This window comes from Lontra canadensis, unplaced genomic scaffold (genome assembly GCF_010015895.1).
Source record: "Lontra canadensis isolate GAN:19392208 unplaced genomic scaffold, GSC_riverotter_1.0 scaffold17, whole genome shotgun sequence".
Taxonomy (NCBI): Eukaryota; Metazoa; Chordata; class Mammalia; order Carnivora; family Mustelidae; genus Lontra; species Lontra canadensis.
This window is the reverse complement of record NW_022631011.1, coordinates 19,118,205-19,132,389: the sequence shown is the minus strand read 5'-3', so window position 1 is coordinate 19,132,389 and position 14,185 is coordinate 19,118,205. Positions and strand designations below refer to the sequence as shown.

Here is a 14,185-nt window from a genome sequence, read left to right as displayed (position 1 = left end):
CTCTCTCTCTCTCTCACTGCATCTCTGCCTACTTGTGATCTCTGTCAAATAAATAAATAAATAAATATATTTTTTAAAAAATAATTTTAAAAAAAGTTTCTTGTGAAGCTATATTCAATCTTAACTTACTATGACAAACGCACAAGTTTGGAGTTCCCAGTTCTTCCACCCTTATGGCATGACACTGGACAGGTGATTTCTCTATTTCATTCACTTTCCTAAAAAACAGCCACCCTATCTAAAGGGCTATTAGAAATAATAGTGTTTAATTATTTATTATGTGTTATGTACAACCACCACCTAAGCGATTATATTACATTAGACTCTTTAAAAAGTTTGTCCCAGTTTGAATGGGTAAAATGTGTAAAAACACATGGCATATTGTAAATTACTAAAGAAGGATAAAATTTGAACTTAATGATCTAATAAAGAGAAAAATATATACTTCAAGACAAGAAATGGTCTAAAGTAAGTGATATGCAGTCTACCCTTAAGGAATTTTTGGGCTGGGGCCCCTGGGTGGCTCAGTTGGTTAAGTGTCTGCCTTGGGTTCAGGTCATGATCCCAGGATCCTGGGATAGAGCCCTGCATGGGAGGCTGAGCAGGAAGCCTGCTTCTCCCTCTCCCTCTGCTGCTCCCCCTGCTTGTACTCTCTCTCTCTCTCTGTCAAATAAATAAAATCTTTTTTAAAAAAGTTTTTTCAGCCTAAAACAGAAATCAAATGGGATTTTTTCCTATTTAGCATGTTCTCTGACCTTCTATATGATATGTGGTTACTGTGCTGTAGTAAAAGAATAACTGTTCTTGAATGACTTCACAGTTTTAGAGAGGATTATAATAACCCTTGAACAATGTGGCTTTGAACTGTATAAGTCCACATATATGCAGACTTTTTGGACACAATACAGTACTCTAAACGTATTTTCTCCAAATATTATATGTTATTATATATGTATTGTATTTTCTCCAACATTACCTGTTAACTAAAAAAAAAGAAGAAAATGTATTTTCTCTTAAGGATTTTCTTAACATTTTCTAATCTAGCCTACAGAATACACTATATAATACATATAACATATGTTTTAACCAACTGTTTATGCTATTAGTAAGACACTTCTGGTCAAAAGTAGGCTATTAGTTAAACTTTTGGGAAGTTAAAAGTTATACATGGATTTTCAACTGCATGTGGGGTCAGCATTTCTAACCCCTGCATTGTTCAAGGGTCAACTATACTACTTTCCCTATGAATTGTTAATTTTCTTATGAATGGGTGTGATAGGCAGAATAATTTCATCCTCACAGAGATGACCACCTCCCAATCCTCAGAACCTGTAAATACGATAGGTTAAATAACAAAATGGAATTAAGTGTCAAAATTAAAGTGATTAACTAGCTGAACTTAAAATAAAGAAATTATCCTGGCTTATCTGAGTGAGCCCACTGTAATTTACAAATATCCTTACCTAGGGAACAGTGAAATTACAGAGTTAAAAAATCAGTAAGATGGCGTCTTGAGAAAAACTTGACTGGCTGTAGCTGGCTTTGAAGAAAGAAGGGGGTCATGAGCCAAGGAATGTGGGCAGCCTGTAGAAGCTGGAAAAAGTAAGCAGATTCTCCCCTAGAGCCTCCAGAAGGAACACAGTGGGCTAACACTTAAATTATAGCCCAGAAGGGGTCCATTTTAGATGTCTGACCTCTAAAACTTGAAGATAATAAATTTGTTGTTTTAAGCCATTATTGGTCATAATTTATTAGAAATAAATTGTATTAGAAAACTAATACAATGTTTTTTCCCATCTAACATTTATGGTTGAATCTTGGGCAATATGCAGTGAAATACTGGTAAGGTCTTTAGTACCTTACAAACTATTGCTCTTATATTAAAGTAACCTAGCAATCATATTTATTATATATTTTCTTTAAAAGAAAAATAATAGCATAATATCATGGTGCAGTCCTGCAGACATCATGATTTTAGCCTTCTGGCCTCCAGAATTGTGAGCTAATAAATTTGTTATTTTAAGCCACCACATTAGTGGTAATTATGGCTGCCCTAGGAAATTAATACAGATGCCAAGATACTTCAGTGGGAGAATGAATTGTTTTGGAACAGCTAGATATCCATGTTTTTAAAAGTTATCTTTGACCTTTTCCTTATGTATATACAATAGTTAACTTGAAATAGATTATAGACCTAAATTTTAAAAGCAAAACTATAAAACTTCTGCAAAAAAACACAAATAGTAGAGAATCTTCATGACCCTGAGTGAAGCATGTATTTCTTAGCTATGACACAAAAGGCAAGAAGCATAAGAGAAAAATCTGATAAATTTTCATTAAAAATAAAAATTCTGCTCTTCAAAGATATCATAAGAAAATGAAAAGAGAAGCCATAATCTGGGAGAAAAGACATGAATTTATGAACATTAAAACAAAGAATTTGTGTCTAGAATATATAAAGAACGCTTACTACTCAATAAGAAAACCCTACTAACAAAATGGACAAAAGACTTGGAGACATCTTAGAATGATGACATACAAGTGGCCAATAAATACATGAGAAGTTGCTCTCCATCATTAATCACCACGGAAATGTAAAGTAAAGCCACATTGAGAAACCATCACATACCCACTAAAAAAGCCAAAATTAAAAAGGATGACATCTTCACATTTTGGAAAGTAAGTGCAACGACTAGGAACATTCATATACTGCAAGCAGGAGTACAAATGATACAACCACTCTGAAAAGCAACTAGTGATTATTATAAAGTTAAACATGCACTTATCATATCAACCAGCAATTGCACCCTTGGGTATTTATTACTTACCCAAAAGAAACGAAAATGTATTGCCCACACAAAGACTTGTATACTAGTATTCATAGCACCTTTGGTAAAAATAGGGTTAAGTTAGGGATGCCTGGGTAACTCAGTCAGCTGAGCATCCGACTCTTGATTTCAGCTCAGGGCATGATTTCAGGGTTATGGGATCCAGCCCCAAATCAGGCTCTGTGCTCAGCAGAGTCTGCTTGAGATTCTCTCTCTCTCTCTTTCCCCCTGCCTCCCCACTTGCTCATGCTCCCTATCTCTCTCTCTCACTCTAAGTAAATAAATAAAAATCTTTTAAAAATAGCCTTAAGTTACAAACAACCCAAATAGTCCACAGAAGTGAACGGATAAATTATGATATATTTATACAACAGAATACTACTCAAGAATAAAAAGGACTGAACTATTAATATATGAAACAAAATGGATGAATCTCAAAAACAGTAGGTTGCATAGAAAAAGTCACACAAGAAAGTACTGTTGGTTCCATATACTTAAAAATCTAAATAAGGAAAAATCAATGTATGGTGAAAAAGTAGGTCAATAGTTGACTAGGGATGAGGATGAAAGATATGATTACTACAAAGAAGCACAAAGTAATATTCTGTAATGATGAAAATATTCCATATTTTTATCATGGTCATAACTACATAGGTGTATACATTGGTAAAAATTCATCCTACTATACAAAATTTAAATATTAATTAAAGTACTTCCCAAGGAAAAAAATGTTAGCATTCTTACTGATATTGCAGTGAATATCTAGATCAATTTGAGTTTGCCAACTCAGGAATATGATACATACCTCCCCTTACTTAGATCTTCTTTAGGTTCTTTTTCCAATAATATTTTAGGTTTTTCTGTACAGAAGTCTATATGTATTTCCTATACTACATACATGATATCTTTTTTATTTCATTTCTAATTATCTGTTTTGGGTTTACAGAAGTACAGTTGATTTTATATCAATCATGTGTCTGTCGACCTCCTTAAATTCACTTACTAATACCAGGAATTTATCATTTATTTTGGACTCTTTATTATATACACAATTAGGTCATCTAAAAATAATGTGATCTTCATTTCTTCCTTTCCAGTAAGATTTCTTTTTTCTTCCCATATGCTACTTAAAAAGAACTCCAATACAAAGTTAAATAGAAATGAAGAAAGCAGGTACTCTCAGGTATGTGCTGATCTCAAAATGAAAAAAAGTTCCAATATTTAACCATCAAGTATGATGTTTTCTGGAGGTTTCTTGTAGAGCCCCTTAGCAGATTAAGGAAATTCCTTTCAATCCCTAGATTATGAGTCAATAAGATTGCATGAGACAGTGGATTTTATTAAATGCTTTTCTGCATTTATTGAAATAGGTTTTTTCCCCTCTCTTTCATGAGTCAACAAATATTTCTATAAAGGACCAGACAGTATTTCAGGTTTTGTAGGCCATCTGGGTTCCCTCACAATTACACAACTCTGTCATTTTAATGAGAAGGCAATAATATAAAAAGATAGGCATAGCTGCTTTCTAGTAAAACTAAAAAAAGCAGGCCATATTTGGTTCCTGAGCAATAGTCTGATAACTCCTGCTTTATTCTGTTAATGTGGTAAATTACATTGATTGCTTCCTAGAGTAACTCAACTCCGTTGTGATATACATATAATGTGTACTTTTTATATACCGCTAGTTTCTATTTATCAGTATTTTACTCGGGATTTTTGTATACATGTTCATGAGTGAAAACGGCCTGTAATTTCACTTTCTTATAGTATCCTCAGGTTTTGCTCTTAAGATTATGCTGCTTTATGGGGTATCTGGCTGGCTGTCAGTGGGGCATGAGACTCTTGATCTCCAGGTCATGAGTTTGAGCCCCACGTTGGGCATTAAAAAAAAAAAAAAAGTTACCCTCTTTCATAATACAAGTATGGAAGCAGTCTCTTTTCTATTTCTGTGACAATTTTGTGTGAGATTGGTGTTATTTCCTTCTTAAATGTTCCATAGGATTCACCAGCGATACCTCTGGGCCAAGGGTCTTCCTTGTGACAATGTTTTGTTTATGGATTTAATTTCTTAACAGATTTGGGACCATTGAGATATTTCTTTTTTCTTGCATTAGTTTTATTATGTTTTCTAAGAATCTGCCCTTTTATTCTAAATTTTCCAACTTACTGGCATGAAGTTACTCATAACTTTTTAATGTCATTACGATCTTTAATAAGGTCCTCTTTCTTTTTTCTTTTTCTTTTTTTTTTTTAAGATTTTATTTATTTATTTGACAGACAGAAATTACAACTAGGCAGAGAGTCGGGCAGAGAGAGAGAGGAGGAACCAGGCTCCCTGCTGAGCAGAGAGCTGGATGCTGGGCTCGATCCCAGGACCCTGGGACCATGACCTGAGCTGAAGGCAGAGGCTTTAACCCACTGAGCCACCCAGGCGCCCCCTCTTTCTTTTTTCTTGATTACTTCTGCCAACCATTTGTCAACTTTTAGCCTTCTTAATGGTCTTTCAGCTTTCTTTACATTCTCTATTATATATTTTATATTTCATTGATTTCTATTCTTATCTTTATATTTCCTTCCTTCTACTTTCCCTGGGTTTAATAAGCTTTTTTTTTTTAAGATTTTATTTATTTATTTGACAGACAGAGATCACAAGTAGGCAGAGAGGCAGGCAGAGAGAGAGGAGGAAGCAGGCTCCCTGCTGAGCAGAGAGCCCAATGCGGGGCTGGATCCCAGGATCCTGAGATCATGACCTGAGCCGAAGGCAGAGCCTTTAACCCACTGAGCCACCCAGGCGCCCCAATAAGCTGTTTTTTTAAAGTAACATCTTAATTTTGATGCCTAGGTAATGATTCTTAGTCTTTCCCCTCTTATAAATTATACATTAATGCTATAATTTCCCCCTTAGGCACTGCTTTTGCAGCATCATGTTATATTTATTATATTTATATTTTAATATATTTAAATTTATGTATTTATATTTTATATATTTTATTTATATTTATAACATTTTTAAAATGCAAGTGTTTTAATATTTTTATATTTCATATTAATAATCCTATTAATATGATTCCACTGAAAACATTTTATAATTTCCATTGTAGATTTGTCTTTGACCCATGTTATTTAGAAATATATTTCTCAATTTTCAAATACATGGGTGTTTTCTAATTATGTTGCTATTATTGATTTCTGGCTTAATTCTCTGGGGCCTTTGAAATTTGTAAAACTGGCTTTACAGTTTTATAAGTGTTATTTTTATAAGTGTTCAGTGTTTGCTCAAAATGTATGTGCAGTCTATAGTTGCTAGGCATAGTATTTATATGTGTGTGTGTATATATATTAGACAAAGATTGTTTCTTGAATATTTTCTATTATTTTCAACTTTTTTATCTGCTTTACTTTATCAATTACCAAGAAAATTGTGTTACAATCTCTGCCTTATAATTGTGGGTTTCTCTATTTCTTCTTCTTTCTACCATAAGTTTTTACTTTATCCTAAATATATGGTTGCATTAGGTACAAATTTAGAATTGAGTATTCCTAGTAAATTACACCTTTTATCATTACAAAATATCCCTCAATATCTCTTCCTATGTATCTTGACTTGAACTATACTTTGTTACACTATATAATAGCTCTTTTTGTTTAGTGTTTGCATGATATCGTTTTCATTCTTTTACTTTCAGTTTAATGTTTGTCTCATGTAAGCAGCATATAGGTGCATTTCCTTTTATTCAGCCAGATTTGTCTTATAACTGAAATATTTATTTCATTATAGAGAACGTTAAATATTAATATAGTTATCTTGAAACCTTCTAAAATACAATTTGCTTCCTATTTTCCATCCTGTTACATATTCCTTTTTCTTCCTTTTTGGTGTTCTTTTTGTTATTTATTATAATAAAGTATTATAAAGCATGTGGTTATATATTTTTATATGGTTCTCTTAGTGCTTTCCTCAGTGATTATATATACATTTTGGATCAATTAGTCTAATATAAATTAGAAATTTTTTTTTGAAATTTTACTATTTTCTGAAACAATAAAGGGAACTTAGAACACTTTAGGTTCATTTGTTTTTCTATCCAAATTATATGTTATTTTCTCAATATTTTAATATTATATATATTTATAATCTCATAGGGATTGTTTTGTTCAGTTAATATTTATTTGAGCTTATGCATATGTTTACCCTTGATGCTCTTTTTTTCCCTCCATCTCCAAATTTCCACCTGTGATAATTTGCTTCTATCTGAAGAACAAGTTTTAATATTTCCTTCAGTGAGTGTTTGCTGGTAACTAATCTTTTATGGTTTTGTGTGAAAAACACTCTATAATTTTGCCTTCAAATTTAAAAGCTATTTTCACTAGAAACAGATTATCATACCAGATTTGCATATATTTTAGCATGTTGAAGGTAGAATTCCATATTACTACTAAAGTCAGATGACAGCCTTATTACCTTTCTTTTGATAATATACCTATCTTTTCTCTTTAGATAGTTTTAAGATTTTTCTCAATGTCTTTGGTTTACATTGGATTTACTGTAATTTTTCTAAGTGTGAATTTCTTTTATTTATCCTTCTTGCTATTAATAGTTTTTCTTAAATCTGCTGTTTGATTCTTTTGCCAGTTTGAAAATTTCTAAACAAAGTATCTTTATATGTTGTTTCTGCCCTATTTTTTTTTAACCTCTTATTGTCTGGTACTCTAACTATACCTACATTTGGTTTTTCACCATCCCTACTATGTTTTAGATTCTTTTTCAGTGTTCTCTATCCTCTTATCTCTCTCTACTTTGATGTGGAAATTTTATATATATATTTTTAAATTATCTTCTAATACCCTACTCCTCTCTTTAACTATGACTGATTTTAAGTCCAATTATTGACTTAAGTCCAATTTTAAGTCAACTAGATCTGATTTTAAGTCCAATTACTGATATTAAGTCCAATTTGAAGTCCTCAATCTCAGTTAATACAGTATTCATTTCTATAGTTTCCACACATGCTTCATTAACAGCTCTAGTCTCTGCTAAAAATCCTGATCTTGTTTTTAATCGCCTACATATAAGCATCATATTTGTTTTAAAAATCTATATTTGATAACTTCATTATCTGGATCTTATTAACAGACATCTTATCTGGATGTCTGTTTCTATTGCCCATTGTTTCTCTTCTTCTTTGGTCACACCAATTTTGTGTGTGCAGGGTTACTTTTAATAGAGCACAGGATAGTGCATATGAGAAACTGCAACACTTTGAGGTTCTGCATGATGTTATCTTCCTCTACAGAGAATTTACTTTTGCTTCTGGCAGGCAACTAATCCTCTAGGAGTTCAAGCAATGCTTTATTCTAGTGCTTCCCAACTTTTAGCCTTAGGAATACCCTCTTAAAAATTATTAAAGAAAAAAAAAATTCTTGAGGACCCTGAAGAGCTTTCGTTTATGTGGGTTATACCTATCAATATTTACCATATTAGAAATTAAAAGTTTATTATTAATTCATTAAAAGTTAAACCCATTTATATTTACACATTTCATATATTTCTATTAAAACACCTATATTTTCTGAGGTGCCTGGGTGGCTCAGTCAGTTAAGCACTGGACTCTTGGTTTAGGCTCAGGTCGTGATCTCAGGGTTGTGGCATCAAGCCCTGCATCAGGCTCTGTGAGCAGTGGAGCATTTGCTTAAGATTCTCTCTCCCTTTCCCTATGTCCTTCACCTACCCCTTGCATGTGTGAGCATGCTCTCTCTCTCTCTCAAATAAATAAATCTTTTCAGTAAATAAATAAATAAATGAAAAATCTGTATTTCCCAAAATTTAAAAACATCAGTGAAAAGAATGAAATTATAAATCTCTTTTTAAATATCCAGCTTAATAGAATAGAGCTGGATTTGTAGCTCTGCTTCTACATTCCAACTGTTGCAATGTGTTATTTAGGTTGAAATATAGGAGGAAAACAACCTCACAAAGGTATATATTGGAAAATAAAGTATTTTTATAGCCTTTTTAGATCGCTTAGATAAATTAGTGATTTCAATCACTGTATCTTTGTTGCCAGACAAACATTCAAAAGGTTGTAGTTTCTTAGTTAAAATTTGTCGTCTAAAATCACATCAATGAACTTTTAGTACTCTTTTACATTAAAATCTGCTAGTCTGTGTAGGAATTTAAATGTATTTCTTATTTATGCATGATTGTGCATGATTTATGTCTTGGTCACTAGAAAATCCTGGCTCACTGAGTTATGCATATTTTCCAAATGTGGTACTATATTAAAAAATCACATTTTAATATGGCCACCAATCTCATCAGTAAAGTCAATTATTACGGAGAAATTGTCAAGTTCATGGTGATGGATACAAGTTTTTCAAAATTCTAATTTTTGCTTTAAAAGCTTGAATTTGGGGCACCTGTGGCTCAGTGGGTTAAGCCTCTGCCTTCGGCTCAGGTCATGATCTCAGGGTCCTGGGATCGAGCCCTGCATTGGGCTCTCTGCTTGACGGGGAGCCTGTTTCCCCCTCTTTCTCTGCCTGCCTCACTGCCTACTTGTAAGCTTGCTCTCTCTCTGTCAAATAAATTAATAAAATATTTTTTAAAAAATTAAAAAATAAAAGCTTGAATTTTATTTAAAGATTATTTATTTATTTATTTTTTATTTGAAAGAGGGAGAGAGAGAACACAAGTGAGAAGGAGAGGCAGAGGGAGAGGGAGAAGCAGGAGCCCAACTCAGGGTCCAATCCTAGGATCCTATGACCTGAGGCAAGCACTTAACTGACTGAGCCACCCAGGCCCCACAAAAGCTTGAATTTTATCTTTGGAAATATATGCTGTCTCTTATTTTTCTTGAAGTGACAGGCTAATTTTGTTCATTTTCAGAAATATCTGTCCAAATATCTAACCCTAAATGACCACAATATGTCAGTCACTCTTTTAGATATAAATGATATTCCATGAGAATGGGGGCTGGGGTGCCTGGGTGGCTCAGTGGGTTAAAGCCTCTGCCTTTGGCTCAGGTCATGATCCTGGGATCAAGCCCCACATCAGTCTCTCTGCTCAGCAGGGAGCCTGCTTCCCCCCACCCCCAGCCCCTGCCTGCCTCTCTGCCTACTTGTGATCTCTCTGTCAAATAAATAAATAAAATCTTAAAAAAAAAAAAAAAAGAATGGGGGCTGGTTTAGCTAGCAACTCAAAGATTTACAAAAGTGGTTTTTCTCAAGCTAACCACTTTACTTTGAAGGCAGCAGAAGTACCTTATGTACACTTTCCATTCTGGATATTAAAAATATAAGTATTCATGAGTCAAGATTTGATAAATTAATAATTTACTACTTACTCAATGACATTCTTCAATGAAATTGGTATTTTTTAAATGAGTGTTTAGTGGTAAAGAATACAGCATATATTAGTACAGATTGGTGCTACTGCCTTGATTCATACTAAGGCTCCAGCAATTTTACCCATTTCTTTTGCACTACAAATGTAAATATTCGTGCAATGAAAGGACAAATACCATTTTAATATTTATCACTATAGTTTTGATGTTGTGAAACCCTTGAAAGGTTTTGGATAATTCCAAAGATCTGTGGACCACAGTTTGAGAAACACTACTGATGTGCAGCTGCCAATTGAATGGTCAAGAAAGAATTCTTGAGGCATCTTTGATGCAAAGGGTGCTTTTATTACAGCATGGGGACTGAACTCATGGGCAGAAAGAGCTACACTGGGATTGTAAGGAGTGACTGATTATATACTCTTTAGTTAGTGGGGGTTATGGGTAACCTAAGTCTCTAAGGAATTTGTGCATGTTGAAAGCAAGGTCTCTTGGAGCTGGGAGGGCTAGCTATTGTTAAGATAAGGTCACTTTCAGTCTCTAACAAAACAACAACATTAAAGCAGCCATGAGTTCCTTGAGGAATGACATGCTCTGCATGTCTTAGAGCATGAGACATTCCAGTCTGCAGTGGGCTGCAAGTTGTAAGGAGATTTAATTTTAGCTACCTTTCTCTTTCCTTTGTTCTCGTCATCAACGACTTTATTCCAGTCTTTAACAGAGATGATGCAAAACTTGGTTAGTCCTTGCAAGAAGAGGTGTTTGTTTGTTTACTCTTCCTTCTGTGTTGTGGTCCTTTGGGTCCCAAATCAAAGCCTAGGTCACCTTTACCATGACCCGCTATGCCGCTTCGAAATCCAATTTTTGTCTATCAAAAGTCTGCTTCACTACTCACCTAGGCATTATAAATAGGCCAATACCTCAAGGGTAAAATCCTTGGTTTACCTCTGAGAGTGTCCTTTCTCTTCTGAATCTTGACACCACAACTCCTCATTCCCTGTTAGCTATTTGGAGTCAGAATACATATTTTAAAAAAAATTGTTTTGTCCAGTATTTTTAGTTGTTCTCAATAGGAGATCTGGATCAAACCATCAAGACTGCCATTGCAGGAAATCTCTAGGTATTAAATTTTGACATTATACTGTTTTTATAAAGTATAAAGATAAACTATGCTTACTGTAAAAATTTTAAAATACAAATATAAAGTTTAATACAGTAACTTCTCTCTCCTTACCATGTCTCCTCCTTCTCTTTCCAATCCTTGGACTCCTGCAAAGAAAACCACTCTTGTCAACTTGATGTACGCCCTCTCACTCTTTTCTCTATAGATTTAAAGAAATATGTTTGCAGATACATTTAAAAAACATTTAAGTGGGCTCATCCTACATTTTTATTCTTCCTAATTTCTCTCTTACAGAATAATCTAAACGTTTTAGTTAGCTCAATGATTAATAACAAGAGTTAACATTTTTCAAGTGCTTATCTGTGATAAGTAATGCTTTCACACAGTAATAGGTATTTCATTTGCTTTTTACAACAACCTTGTGAAGTCAGTATTTTTATCCTCCTTTTACAGGTCAGGAAAGTAGGTTTTAGGGAAATGAAATATACCTACCCAAAGCCACACTGTTAAGTTGTGCTTTTTAAAAAATGTATTTGATTAAATTAGTATCATCTTAATTCCTGTCATTAGCAGAAAATAAAAATTTTCTGTCTTTCACAAGGCAGAAAATGAAAAAAAAATTTTTGAAAATTATTTCTTTCCTTGACTTAAAACGACGTAAGATATGTGAGAGAGCGAAATGAAATTTGTAATTCGGAGCTAAAGTGAAGAGGTTGAAATTTAACTTACCACTGGTGCTCTGACGGTTTGCGAAAACCGAAATATCTTCGAATTTCTCTCCATGAAGTCCTAGTCTTGGGCGTCATTTTTAAAAACCGGAGTGATTTGACACCATCCCAAGGGCAACACCGTAGTTGGAGAACTGGGAAGTGTGCACTAAGCACTAATGGTAGCAGAGGAACTCTGCCATCTCACAGGCACAGCCATGCCCAAGCAGGCGGAACAAAGACTTTTCAATGGCATCGAGGCGGGTGGACGCCAGGACTGCCAGAGGGCATCTCGCGGTATGAGCGCGAGCACTTCCGGGAGGCAGCGCGAGGCTATGGGCAAGCACTTCCGGGTGGCACGTGGCAGCCGGCGAGACTCTTCGCGCATTTCTCCAGAGGTAGCGTCGTTGGCGCCGCAGGAATTGGCGTCGGCCTATGCCATGGCATCTCGGTATGACCGGGCAATCACTGTCTTCTCCCCAGATGGACATCTTTTCCAAGTGGAATATGCCCAGGAAGCAGTGAAGAAAGGATCCACAGCGGTGAGCAATCAATTTCTCCACCATTGCTCCCGGCCATGCCTTCCTCACCCCGCTGCCCCAACCCAAGGTCCTGATGGAGGGGCGGGTCAGAAAAGGAGAGTCTCCCACTTTGTGAGAATCGATTCGTTCTTTTTATCGAGAGAGGTGCCCTTTCTGAAATTAGAAATTTGCCAATTCTGAAAAATTGGTAGATTTCATAGGTGTGCAGCTGCTTTTGTAAAACCGTAGCTACAGACACAAAACTAGGGTGTGAGTGGAAGCCTTGATTTTAGAAGAGACATTAATGCTGTGTCTAACAATGAGGGAAGAAAAAACTTCACTTAGTAACAGCCTTTCTGGATGCACATGATCTGCTTCCTGGGGAATCCACAGATGCATGGAAAAGTAACAGTTCCTTCACGTGGGTACTGTTGTTTAATGGTAATTACATTAAAAACAGGCCATGCCTGCCTCCTGAAATAGGGACAAATCAATGTAAAATTGAATCTGTTGGCGAAGAAATGGTCAAAAACGCTAAGCCAGTTACCACACAGTTCCTCCTGGTGAAAGTAATTGCCCTAAGATTTTCAACCAAATATCTGGCAGCCTTTTAGGGGCTCTAAGCCCCAAGAATCTGCGTTCTTTTGCCACATTTTTGTTTGTTTGTTGTTCAAATGATGCAGGAATTCTTTGAGAGATTGTACCCTACTTTACATTTAAGTATCCATATTTCTGAAAACTTAAATACTCAAGGTAGCAGTAATACTCCTGACAAGTTTTTAATTACATTTAATAATCATGGTGATTTAGGGGTGTCTGAGTGGCTCAGTGGGGTAAGCCTCTGCCTTCAGCTCAGGTCATGATCTCGGGGTCCTGGGATCAAGCCCCACATCCGGCTCTCTGCTCTGCAGGGGGCCTGCTCCCCCCTCCCAGCCTGCCTCTGTGCCTACTTGTGATCTCTGTCTGTCAAATAAATAAAATCTTTTTAAAAAAACCATGGTGACTTATAAAAATTAAAAAGGACAAAATTGCCATAGTGACCAAGGATCTGTTATCCCAGATCTTCTAAATCCTAACTTATGAATTCAGAAGGATACAATTTTTTTTTTTTTAAGATTTTATTTATTTATTTGTCAGAGAGAGAGAGAGAGATAGCATGAGCACACAAGCAGAGGGAGCAGCAGCCAGAGGGAGAGCAGCCTCTCCACTGAGCAGGGAGCCAGATGCAGGGACCTGATCCCAGGACCCTGGAATCATGACCTGAGCAGAAGGCAGATGCTTAACTGACAGAGCCACCCAGACATCCCTGAAGGATACAATTTTTTTTAAATCTCTCGAATTTCATGAGCATGTTTGTTGTGTATTTTGGAAATTGAAACACCAGGTATGAGAATACACCGTGCGTTTCTGAGTCTAGCAGTGTCTCTATTTTCCTCACTTTCCATACCAACTTAATTATGGAAGGAAATAATTCACTTTTATTATAAATCTATCAAATGTAAAGTGGTAAAAAAAAAAAAAACACTAGAAAGAATCTTATCATTTTTAAACTATTTTTCTATTTAATTGGGCCCTCTAGTTTTGCTTCTGTTTTATAAGTAATTTTTTTTAGAATTGTAAATTTAAGAAAAGCTTGATGTAGCTTAAACCAAAAGGGTACCATTTTGAT

At 35.1% G+C, this 14,185-nt stretch overlaps 1 protein-coding gene across 1 annotated transcript in view; it reads left to right on the top strand.

Annotated features, from left to right (window-relative positions):
- Window positions 1-12,174: 12,174 nt before the first annotated feature.
- The window catches only part of PSMA8 (proteasome 20S subunit alpha 8), a 38,133-nt gene continuing 36,122 nt past the window's right edge, over window positions 12,175-14,185 (top strand). Inside the window, exon 1 of the mRNA XM_032859834.1 lies at window positions 12,175-12,537. Within this exon, the coding sequence (XP_032715725.1) occupies window positions 12,175-12,537 (363 nt within the window). The remainder of the gene's footprint in view (window positions 12,538-14,185) is intronic.